The following is a 12,438-nucleotide window of genomic DNA, read 5'->3' on the forward strand; positions in this document are numbered from 1 at the left end:
AGCTCGAATTCAATATTTTTACTCCGTGCCGTTCTAGGCGGAGGGTAATCTCTCCCTCGAGGCGAGGAGGATCGGAGAGGATCCTTCCATTATTACCTAGCAAATAAAAACGATGGCCCGGGACCGACTTTGCTATCTCCTCTTCGCATATTTCAACCCCCGAGATGCGAAAACGTTTCGTTTCGACGCGAAATTCCTCGGAAACAAATGTGTCGGTGATTATGAAAGTGGTGCACGTCAAAATTCCAAAAAATTATGCAGTTCTACATATTATGTCTTACGCGCGTTGATTGATTTTGGTAATAATTACATATACAATAATGAAGTGAAAAAATAAAACTTCTATATCAACCGGAGCGAAATTTCACTCCTGAATTTCTTTTTAAATTAATATTCGAAACGATTATAAAAATGGGGACTTCAATACGCATTCCAGAATTTTTGCAAAATATTTATTTACGAATATTTTATATAATTTTCATAATCACCGGCACAAATGTCCTTCAGCATTTCACCTAATTTAGCAATGAAAGCTTCTTTGATCTGTTCTTCTTTCGTCTTTGTATAGCGTGTAAATATTCTTCACTCGGTAAATAATTATTAATAAATTCGCTCTGACGGGCACGATTACAAAAAACGAAATAACAAAACAAGGACTAGGTAAAACGACTAAAGACAAATTTTTTTTCTTCTGGGGATTAAAGTTTTTTAATTATCGAGCAGCAACGGTGTACCAGAAAAAGAGTTAATTATTGGAAAATTCTTCGCCCGGAGTAAACTGAATTTCCTGTTTTTTCGAAGAGTTGACAGGTGCACTATAAAAGACAATTGTAAAATTGAAAAAGAATATCTATACTGCTTGTTTTATTCAAGAAGAGAAATTTTCTTGAAACGGGTTGAAGCAGTTCAAAAACAAATTACTCACCAGAAAAAATTAGAACTTTATTTTCCTTTATTTTTTCGAACTAAATGCTTCTTGGAGGGGTTTGAAATGAGGGGTTGCCCAATCCTTCATCAAAAATTGCTCCGGAGGAAAAATCAATAAAAACTGGTCAAAACAGGGTAGAATATTCCTTTATTTTCTTTGAAAAATGGACATTACAATTGGGAACAGAATATAAAGGGAGGCGAGGATGTTTTCGAGAATATAATGGCGTCGGCAGGCGAATTCAGTAGCTGGTCGAATGGTATCGATGCCGCGGCGCATAAAATACGTCCTTGATGCTTGCGAGCACACAATGAACGGGGCCAGGTCCGCGTGTATATCTTTGACGTTAATTACCTAGCGAAACGCCCGGCGAGCAGTTTTTAATGCGCTGTCGTACGTCTATTTTAGCGGGCCGAGTTAAAGGGCGAGGTGTCTGAATCAACGCGTCAGAAACGGCCTCTCCCTGTCTCTCTCTGTCAATTTTTCTCTCTCACCTTGCCGTCCCATTCACTTTAAGCCATGGCCTAACACAACTCCTCCGGCTATTTTTGTGTCAACCTGCACTATTTCATAACATCGCAAATCAATCTTTTAGAAATCGCTGCTCGTGCCTATCCGGCGATATACAATTACCTTCTGGGGATTGAATTACCGAGAGATTCAGCATTCAGAAGTTTCCACACTTTGTTTATACGTAACAATTAATTTATTCGATCATTCGCGGAAATTTTTCATTGCAATTTCGAAGCTGCTTCACGACATATAACATATACTTCTGAATCTGAAGAGAATGTTGTAGAAGCTGGAAGATATTGTAGAACTTACTTTTCGTAGGTAAAATTGAAGATCAACTTTGTACCTTCAAATGATATATTAACCCTTTGCACTCGGTTGTCCCCTCTGAAGAACCACTAAAAATTGCTGTACCATTACTCAAAATATTGTTTACATCTAATCAATTACTAAATATTTAGATATTGTATGAGGTATTATACCAATTTCATATGCATAAAATTTCAAAAAAATCATAGGGAATGGAAATATTCTAGACCGGAAGAAATGTTTAATTTTCCAGTTAAAATAGCTCCGAGTGGAAAGGGTTAAAAATGATAGTATATTAACGATTATGTGAATCCGCCGAATCCCTCGCTCCGAAATGACGGCGGAGCGGGAGCCGATCGAGGCCCGTGCCGTTGGAATAATCGAAGCGAGGGATCCGGTAAACAATATGGCTGGCTTGCGAATAACCCGGCTGAATAAATACTCGAAGGAGAGTGCACATCTCGAACGCGACGCTGAGCTTCCTGAACGGGGAGTTCGAGGTCGAGCCAGCCCACGGGGAGGACAGAGAGGAGGCGTTGCAGAAAGCGGGCATCGTCACTTACTTCATCGTCAGGGCGTTGAAACCGTTCAAACCTGCTGTGACCAAGAGCCTCGCGTCTTTGACGGACGCAGAGAACACTAGGAAAACGATGGACAACAGGAACAACAAGGAGGACTCGGAGGAGTTTAGGCAGAGGCTGCGCAAGGAGCTAGATAGCAAAGGTACGATTAGAATAATAGCTACGAATCCCTCATTACTTGGAAAAAGACCGAGGACAAGTCGAGCCATCTACCTTGAGTTAGAGTAATTAATAGAAACAGTTCCTGATGATGAGTAAACTGGTAGCCTTCCAGCGTCCGCTCTAGCGGTTACGTGGCCCCGGACAAAAAGACGAAAGAAGGATATATATTTTAAATAAAGATACATATTTTTTATTGTCAATAAAAATCAAATCATTTTATTTAAATTTTAATAAAAGCATCTATTTTAATAAATGCAAATTTTCTATTAATTGGGTATTTAACACTTCAATATTTTTCTCACACTTACAGCCAAAATGGCGCCCCTAAATTTTGGCGTCCCGGAAAAATGTCCGGTTTAACAAAGAGTGTAATTACTGCCGCGGATTTTTATACGAAATAAAAATTGATGCATTGACAATGCTTGCATTCTAGCAGTTTAGTAATTACTGTTGGAACATCAACTGAATCCGGACATGTCACCTAAATGAACAGTCCAAAATGTTACGTCTGGCAGAGTTGGTACACGTTAGGATTGAATTGTCCCCAACGTCAACGGATCGTCGACGTCTTCGCGGCTGACAGGTGTAATTAACGAAGATAATTGGGTTCGTAGGAGGAGCGGCGGACTTGAAGGGCCGCGCGCATTGGCTGACGCTGAGGTTCAAGGACACGAAAGTGGAGTCCGCGTTCCATCACGCCGAAGAAGCGTTCTCGCCGTTGTCCCTTATCGGCGGTCCATTGGCGATGATCTGCGCCGCCCCTGTTTGGAGGTTCCAACCGTGGGGACCGTTCACGTGGGGTGGACTGGGGGTGGTCGTGCTCTTCGGGGTCGTGTTGGCAGGTGCCACCTGTTTGGGCGGCGCTGTCAAGGCTATGTGGCTGAGAACGTCCCTGGCCTTGCTGATGACGTTCTCTCTCGGGGTGTTCTTGCTTCTGGACATGGTGAGCGATCCAATTAATATCTCCAATAACACTGAACATCCATTGCTTTGATTCCGGGACCGTATTCCCGGAAACATCAATCGATATCCTGGTTGGACCAGTACGTTCTACGTGGTGAGCCAATCTGTGGATCAGCCTTTACGATTATTGCATGTTGTACCCTAAATCCTCTTTTTGATCCACTCTCTCAGACGGACGCCAGCTACTGTAGCTTCTGAACGAACTAAAGGGTATTGACCGAGGCGTTCCCTTAATTTCAGAGCAATTGCGTGGTGATCCAGGAGCCAATCCCAGTGCTGAACGCGTCGGTTACCCCCTCGCCAAGGTGTCCGTACCCATCCTACTACTCCTACATCGGTGTTCTCACCCTGGTGGCGATCTCGATGCCGACCTACATCTGTTACCTCGGCAAGGCGACGCTGATGTATGGCATCGCAGGCGTGCAGTGCGTCATCAACCTCCGACTGCTCGGACCGCGGTTGGACTGGGAGGATCATGCTTCTTCGCCCCTCGACCCCACAGCTTACCCTTCGAAATGTAGCCTATCGACGACGCTGGTCATCGTTGCCACTGCTCTGGTCATCGTTGCGAGATACGTGAGTAATGAAATCGTTCTATGTATTTGCTGTGCAAATAAATTCGGTGCCTCCTCCCACGGGTATTATTGATATTAATAAATGTTTGTGGATCAGTAGAAGCGATAAACTTCTTCCCCCAACTAAAAGTTGCCTAATCGCGGCTAAAGCCCGCAAAAGAAAAAGTGTTACTGGGCAAATCGATATTTAGTTTATGAAGGAATAAAAATACGAAGTAGGAGCCACGAATAAATTTGTTATCGATTGTCGAACGGTTCCAGAAAGTGGTTTCACCGCGGTGCTTCAGCTCCCAATTAAGAACCGAGCGTGTAGAACGTACAAAAGCAGTTCGAGGTTTCCAAGTGGAGAGAAGGAAAAAAAATCGCGTGGGGGTTGTCAGAAAAATATCCACGTTCCGGTCCGTGAAGAGAAATGAATAATCGATCTTCGGAGCACGCGAAGCCCGTCCGACAAATTCATCAGAGTCGAGGACGTGCTCGTCCCGAGGCTCGAGTGTCCATTCTTCATCCCCGAAACGCTTCAATCCTGTCCGTCAACATTTTATTCATCGAGGGGGTAGTATACACCCTCCACCATCGCTTCCGCGAATTAAATCGAGGCGGAATCGTCTTGTTAGATCGAACGTAATCGCCGGAACCTCGTCCGTGGATCGAACGGAACCGTCGACTCCAACCCCCTGGAAAAGACCACCCCTGACTCGTGGCTTTCATTGTTCCCCTCGATTTTTTTTCTCTCTGTAACTCAGCGTAATTGTTCGGTGAACCAGCACGGGGGAAACTTTGATTGTCGGCTGCACTTTGAAGGGGGAGAACACCCTTTTCGAAAAAGTCACCCCGTATATTTATTCGCTGGCGAAGTGTAATGTCGAAAAAACATTTACACGAATTTTCTGGCCTTTGAGAAGGTCAGTGTGTCTGTAGGGAAAAAGACTTCGAGACGGTGTTCACTCTAAGGGAAGAACACAAGAGAGGGTTAATCTCGACAATAATTTAAAAATAATTTGGGCTTGTAAATCTTCGTAGAAGGAATAACATTGATTTTAACATTTTCTGAGTACCATCTCAGCCACGTTTCTTTTCACACAGTAGTTCAAACTCAACTCAAAAGTTGTCGAAGTCTAAAAGTATGTTTTTTCTTCATCAAAATCATCCGCCTTCCGAGTGTTAAGAATCTAACCGTACATAGTGGTCATATAAAAAATCGTTCTCGCAGTCTCTGTTGTATCGAAGATGAGTCCCTGAAGGGGAGAGATGCCTATACGGGTGGCTAAAAAAACCCTTGTTGCGTGGGTCAGGATGGACATCGGACGTCGAAAGGTTAATAGGGGGGTGGAGGTGTATCGGTGTGGTGTGGTTGTTGCGATGACTGAAAGATGACTCGATCGATCGGTTGCAGGCGGAGAAAGCTCGGAGGATGCTGTACCTCCGTGGCCGTGAGGTGGTCGAGCAACGGGAAAGGGTGGCGGACATGAAGCGTAGAAATGGCGCCCTGATATACAACATACTTCCGCCCCACGTGGCCGCCTATTTCCTCAGCAGAGCGAGACACCATGACGATCTATACAGCCAGAGCTATTCGGAGGTGGGCGTGCTGTTCGCCAGCATGCCGAACTTCGCAGACTTCTACAGCGAGGAGAGCATCAACAACCAGGGCCTCGAGTGCCTCAGGTTCCTCAACGAGGTCATCTCCGACTTTGACGCGGTGAGCGCATCCACCATTCCAATCAACTCTCCAATTTCATCCCACGATTTATTCATTCTCAATATCTCTATCAGGATTCATCATGACTTTCTTCTGTTCAATCTAAATTGTATCAATATTTCACAAGGGAAGTACGTTGATAGAATATTTTAACCCTTAGCAGTACCGTTATTCGCAATATTCTTTACATTATTAAATATGTTGGTATCTAATAAATTACTTCACATTTAAGTATTGCATGAGGTATTATATCAATTTCATATCATATACAATGAAATTATTCTGGGTCGGCAGAAATGTTTAATTGCAAATGTTAAGTGCAAAGGGTTAACAATGAAGGTGACCAAAGAACAAATTCTGGTACCGAGCGTTTTAAATAATAATTTGAAAAATCTTTGTGACGAAGAATTTAATAGAAAAAAAAAGAAAGTTTATATTTATTAGACTCTGTTCAGAATCCTCATCACGAGTCCGACCCGATATTGTAGGGCAGAGGGTTTAAATTTTAAGGGGGATGGTTTTGCTCCTGTGGAATGAATGATTGCCCCGATTGCCGTAGATCCTCGACCAGAACAAGTTCAAAAGCATCATCAAGATAAAAACGATCGGCTCGACGTACATGGCAGCGTCCGGTATAATGGAGACCGAGGACACCGAGGAGTCGCCTAGATGGGGTCACCTGTCCACTTTGGTGGAGTTCGCTCTGGAGCTGAAGAAGGCTTTGTCCAGCATCAACGAGCAGAGCTTCAATCACTTTGTCTTGAAGATGGGCATCAATCACGGGCCGGTCACCGCTGGGGTGATAGGTGCCAGGAAACCTCATTACGACATATGGGGGAACACTGTTAATGTCGCATCCAGAATGGAGAGCACTGGCAAGGTTGGCTGCATTCAGGTAACTACCCTCACGCTACCTAATGCATATCAATTAGTAAATCCAGACCCTTTGCCAAGATTCTGATTGGACCCTATAGGTACGGTGACTATAAATACAGTCAAACCTGTATTTGTGCGCTAGATAGAGACCGCAGAAAAAAAACCGCACAAAAATGTATTCACAAACTTCATAAATAGCTATAACATATAATTTTTTACAACGTATTAAAGAAAATTTTTTTATGCCGTGGAGAGGGACTGCATAAAAGAAGTCTCACTTAGGAAATATGTCAAAGCTTTAAAAAATAGCGAGAAAGTGTTTTCCAAACAAAATAAATAATTAAGTTGTACATGGAAACAGTTTGAAAAATTAAATTTTTCATTTTAAACATGAAGAAATTTTCAAAATGTACATAATTCAATACATATACAGGGTGTCCTGCTGAAATAAGATCAGCAGGATATCTCGGAAGACGTTGTCGTTATCCAAGTTGTTTGGTATGACGTAGGTGGAGTGGTGGAGGACATTCCAAGGTAAGCTTAATTCTTTAAAATGGAATGTCCTATTTTTTTTACCATAGATCGATAGAGTATCAAATTCTGAGTGGAAAGGTGTGTTGACCTTTATATGTCCTAAACCTAATAGTTAACGAGATATTATCCAAAGAAGAAAGAAAATTGTTTTGATAATATCTCGTGAACTATTAGGTTTAGGACATATGAAGGTCAACACTTTTATACTCAGAATTTAATACTCTATATGGTATAAAAAATAGGACATTCCATTTTAAAAAATCAAGGTGACCTTGGAATGTCCCCCACAACTCCACCCACAAGAAAACAGTTAATACTACGTAATGTAGCCCGTCATACCAAACAACTTTTGTAGAAACACTTTTTTGATAACGGCAACGTCTTCCGAGATATCATGGTGATCTGATCTGATATTCATATACCGCATAAAAAAAATTGCACAAAAAAAATCGCACAAAACAGGTTTGACTGTATTATCTTCGAGAAAATAGACAAAATATCAAGAATTGTTTCATCGTATGAAAATTTGACTTTTCACAAGAATGAACCAATTTTATATCAATTCACAAACTGGAGGACAAAATGGCCATTCTAGAAAAAAAATTTAAAGGGCAGAGCAATGAAATGCAGGACTGTCCCTCTTAAATAAAGAACTTCCCTCTGGAAGAAATGGCTGTGCCCTTAAATAAAGGACGTGTGATGACCCATAGGTCAAAGGGTTGGTCTCCTCACGCAACAAAGGGCTGTCATCGATAAATTGTAACCTCAAAGTACAAAAGGGTCTAGAATATGCTATATCCCACTTCTCCGATAAAAAACGAAATAATGATGAACGTATCGATGTTAGGTGACAGACGAGACCAGGAGGATCCTCGAGCCCTTCGGTTTCGGGTTTGAGCAACGGGGTCTGGTGTTCGTGAAAGGCAAGGGCCAGCTGCTGACACACTACCTTGTATCGAAGGACGGCGTGTCCTTGAACCTGGACAGCGACCTTCCGGTCGAACCGACTCACCCGATCATCTACCAGTAGGCTACTACTCGAAGGCTCTAAGAAAAACGTCAACGCAAATCTCTTCCTTGTTCACGAAGTGAAACCTAAACAGTGTCGCGACGAAAGGTTCTCGCCGTTCCAGGCGAGCCCAGCGAACGAACTATGGCACGCACAAGGTCACCAGTCTCGGATCAGCGATCAGGATGCCGGCAGAACCCAGAGGACAGTCAACGACTCAAGGACGAAGAGGAACCTGTCGGCTGAGAATCGAAACAGGATTTGATCGGGAAAAATTCTTTCAGCCCGAAAGAACCTGGCGGATCGATTCTCGTTGAAAGTAGAGAATCTACGGTGATCTATAGGCGATTTAGATCTATCCCACAAGAGATCGTTCAAATTCGATTCGAGGTTGAATACAGTTCCTTTTTCCGGTTCGAAAATTGTTCGGCGAGCACCTGCGAGAATTATGCGAGAAGCTTGCCTCCGGGACGCGATTATGGCAGTTCAGAGGCAAGATGGACGTCGCCGTCGGCCGCCGACGCGACGCAGAGATTCTCGATTCGCTATTCGGAAGGGATCGAAGCGAAACCGTGTTCAACGGAGACGAAGTACAGGGTACAAATTGAGGATTAAGTAGGCTTAGGGATCGATCGAACGAGAGCTTTCGAATCCAGAGGTTCTCTCGAACCTCAGGCCGGGAGCGATCGGCGAGGGAAACGTTGAAGTTCGAATAATAATTGAACTAATTTAATAATTTTATCGGCGACGCCCGGGCGTCCCGCGTTGATCTTAAACTAGGATTAGGTCTTTAAAAGTGTCCTATTTTACATAGAACGGGGAAGGAACATGGCCGCCGACGACGGCGCCTCTCGCGGAACTCGTGGCGGATTCCGACCGGGAATCAGCGAAACGCTGTCGATTTCTGCGAGCAAGGAAACGCGAATTGTCGTGATCGATGGATCGTTCGGCTGTCTGGGAGCGATTAGGTGTTAAGGGCGGATTGTTGTACTTGGGCTCGCGAGTTGTATTATTTAAACGTTTATGGTCTGCAGCTTGAAATTAATGCAGACCTTTGTGATTGTTAAATCAATTACTCTTTTAAAAAATAAAATCGGCAGCTCAAAAAATGGCTTCTTTAAAAATTGTAGAGGTCGGAGCTCGCGGGCTCAATAAAAATCGATCATAGGCAATTCCCTAGGATCTCAATGGTTAAGAAAGTGTCTAGGACGTAATCGTTGTGGTAGGCCGCTGATCGTCACTCTATTTTTCTAGATCCGACGAGCACGCTCGACATTAACCCTCTTAATACCGTCGTCCGAAAGATCGACGATCGCGACCACGGAAATCGATTTTCTAGGAAAATCGAAGAAGAAGGTGGATCACAGAGGTGATTAAGAGGGTTGATCGGAGCGGTCAGTTAGTGGTAGGGCTTTTTTCCTAACGTGGCTCGCGGAGGATCGTTAATGTCTCTCTGAAATCGGTATTTTTCTTCGATCAAACGGTGCCGTCGACTTGTCGCTTTTCTACGATCCGATATTCAAAGGAACTCGCAGGGGAAGCTGATGGAACTGTGCGTGTACCATAATACTCGAACTAAACTAAACTAAACTAAACGCGTCGGCGGACTCTTCGAGACGCGGCGCAAGCGGACTGCGTTCCGGTGGACTCACTGTCAGAATTTCGAAAATTTCATTTCTCTCCAAACGATCTCGCTGTTCTTGGCGATCAGATCGCTCGAATTTCTCCGGGATCCACTCGGCGTCGCTTCACTGCTCGTTTTTCGAAATGAAGCCACTGCGTTCAATCTAGAAAAATTATAACGGTTGACCAATTAAATTATAAATTAAATTAAATTCAATCAAATTGAATTAAATTAAATGGGCATTAAATTCTTTATTTCATGATTGGAATTAACTAAGACTTGTTTCAATTTATTGCGGCATTTCATTTTCTTGTTGATTTAGTCCATATTTAATTCTACTTCACGTTTTTCGAAATGCACTGCATTCAATCTAGAAAAATTAATTCAATTCAATTAAATTGGTATTATATTCTTCATCTTATGAAGAACATGATTTTTTTTATTATGGGGTTTGCATGCAGACGAGCAGTTCGGCGACTACGATTGGGTCCAGCGCGATCGCGCGTGTATTTATTATATTAGTCGGGGTTTCACGGTGTAACTATTGTAATAATCGAATCTCGGGTCACGGTTGTTGTAACGTGAATCACAGATCGGTGTATCGTAGGTACTATGAAAGTAAGGATCGTCGTGCTGCATTGTGGATCCAGCGTTCTGTGACGAAACGCGGCGGTACGGGGGGGAGACATCGAAACACCATGGACTACGGTTCCATGGTAACCTTTGGGACATTTTTTTAAAATGTTTGACTGAAGGGAACGCGTGTGAGAAAAGTTTGGAAATCTCAACGAGCGAGAGCGGGGAGATTGTACAGGGTGGTTCATTTGATAATTTTTTACAAGGACGATCCAGAATTATAAATTGAATTCGATTTCAATTTTATTCTGTTCGGTGGAATTTGTTTAGCATTTTATTCTAGTACGAGTATCGATAAGTAGATTACAATGGACCGCTCTGTATATCAAAGTGTGTGTTCAGAGAGTGCAATTAAAAATATATACTGCAGAGCAAGGTTCATTTCGACTGTCATTTGTTTAACGAGCTCACACTGTCGGGATAGTGCTCGAGTGTTTGACAGCGACTCGGTCGAACCACTACCAGGATTCTATTAACTCGAGGACGCTGGAGGTGTCTCTGTAGTCTTAATTTAACTATACTTTCCTGCGGACAGTTTTCTATTAAGGGTCTCCTAGGAATTTATTGAAATTGAATTGTCGAACGTAGAACTTCATCTAGAAACCAGCGCTGGGTTCGACGATTTCCAAGATCCAATGATCGAGAATAGAAATATTCGCAAAACCACCTTTGAAAAAATCACAAATAAGTTTAATCTGACAGTAATTGAATTATTTTCTTGAATTTCTCAAACAAAAAGTACCTCAGCCGATTTATTAAAATTATATTCGAGCATTCTGTAAACTTCAATAATCTTTAAATTGGTTTATAAAATTCGCAACAGAGATTGTTTTGAGGTATCAGGCTCAATTAAAAATTTTAATTATTACGTGATTTGATCAGTGATTTTAGTCAGAATTGTTTAATATTAAAGTGATTGAACATTGAATTCTCGAAATCGTTGGATAGCAGCGCGATGGCAGCAGCATCGAGTCATCCAATCGCGTTCAAGAGCCAGGCTCACCGATAATTTATTTTTCTACAATTTTGAGTCGATCGTTAGACCAAAAAAAGTAACAAACAAATGACTCGAGCACACACGCAACGCACACAGGATCGGAGGACGACTGAATCCTTTCGTCGGCGACCATTAGAACCGTTGACACGAAAAATCCGGCGGGAGTTAGTCCCGCCGGTCTCGATCATACAAAAGAACCGTTAAGTACAAAATACTATCGAATTAGCGAACCTTCTAATTACTCCTCTGTTTTTTCTAACGAGAGACGGCTCGCTTGAATTCCACGTCACACTTTTATTCCCGTTCGACTCGCAACGTGTTTCTTCGGGACGATTGCGTTCGCGGTTTCGTGACCGGGAGGATCAAGGATCAAGAGAGGAAAGCGAGAGTGAGAGAGAGAAAGAGGTAGGAGAATGTGTGTACGGTGTAAATTAGAAACGAGAAAGCACGGCCTAAGCGCGACGAAAAACGGACCGACTGGGAAAACGCGATTTCGAAAATCGTTTCGAGACCTTCAAGAGTTTTCTGTCGATTTTGAGTCACGAATTGAGTCATGATTTTTGAGTGGAGACTACAGGATTGTTGTGTTTATCGAAAATGTTATTAAGAGGACGCTTTGCTGCTCAAAATTGACAGACTTGGGGATTCATTTGTCGCATCGAGTTCGGGGAATTATTAAAACGTGATTGCATATTTCGTTAAGGTCTCGGGCGATCAAAATGGCGCCGGCATGCTCCGTTTAAAATTTTTTTCTCTGATCGCGCGCTTCCAGTCGGTTTCCGGCGCTCGACACACACGGAAAAATAGTTAAACAAAAAAACGGAAGCATGAGGGATGAAATGGACGATATGGGGGCGGGGGCGTCGGGACAATGGCGTCAGACCAGATCTTGTAAAGTAGCAATAAAAGGAACTTCGTGTATATATATACATATATGCAGAGCGCCTCGTAACGCGTGGGCGTACACCCTCGTTGTGCGAGGTTACAACGGATAATCTACAAAAATAATTTTCACTAGTTCTCTATATT

At 42.8% G+C, this 12,438-nt stretch overlaps 1 protein-coding gene across 1 annotated transcript in view; it reads left to right on the forward strand.

Moving 5' to 3' along the window:
* The window catches only part of Ac3 (adenylate cyclase 3), a 34,064-nt gene extending 21,626 nt beyond the window's left edge, over positions 1 to 12,438 (forward strand). The window contains exons 4-9 of the mRNA XM_076435389.1: positions 2,199 to 2,473; positions 3,108 to 3,436; positions 3,697 to 4,032; positions 5,428 to 5,733; positions 6,293 to 6,628; positions 7,991 to 12,438. Coding sequence (XP_076291504.1) covers positions 2,199 to 2,473; positions 3,108 to 3,436; positions 3,697 to 4,032; positions 5,428 to 5,733; positions 6,293 to 6,628; positions 7,991 to 8,173 — 1,765 coding nt within the window. The 3' untranslated portion in view covers positions 8,174 to 12,438. The remainder of the gene's footprint in view (positions 1 to 2,198; positions 2,474 to 3,107; positions 3,437 to 3,696; positions 4,033 to 5,427; positions 5,734 to 6,292; positions 6,629 to 7,990) is intronic.

Source organism: Lasioglossum baleicum, chromosome 12, assembly GCF_051020765.1.
Source record: "Lasioglossum baleicum chromosome 12, iyLasBale1, whole genome shotgun sequence".
Lineage (NCBI taxonomy): Eukaryota > Metazoa > Arthropoda > Insecta > Hymenoptera > Halictidae > Lasioglossum > Lasioglossum baleicum.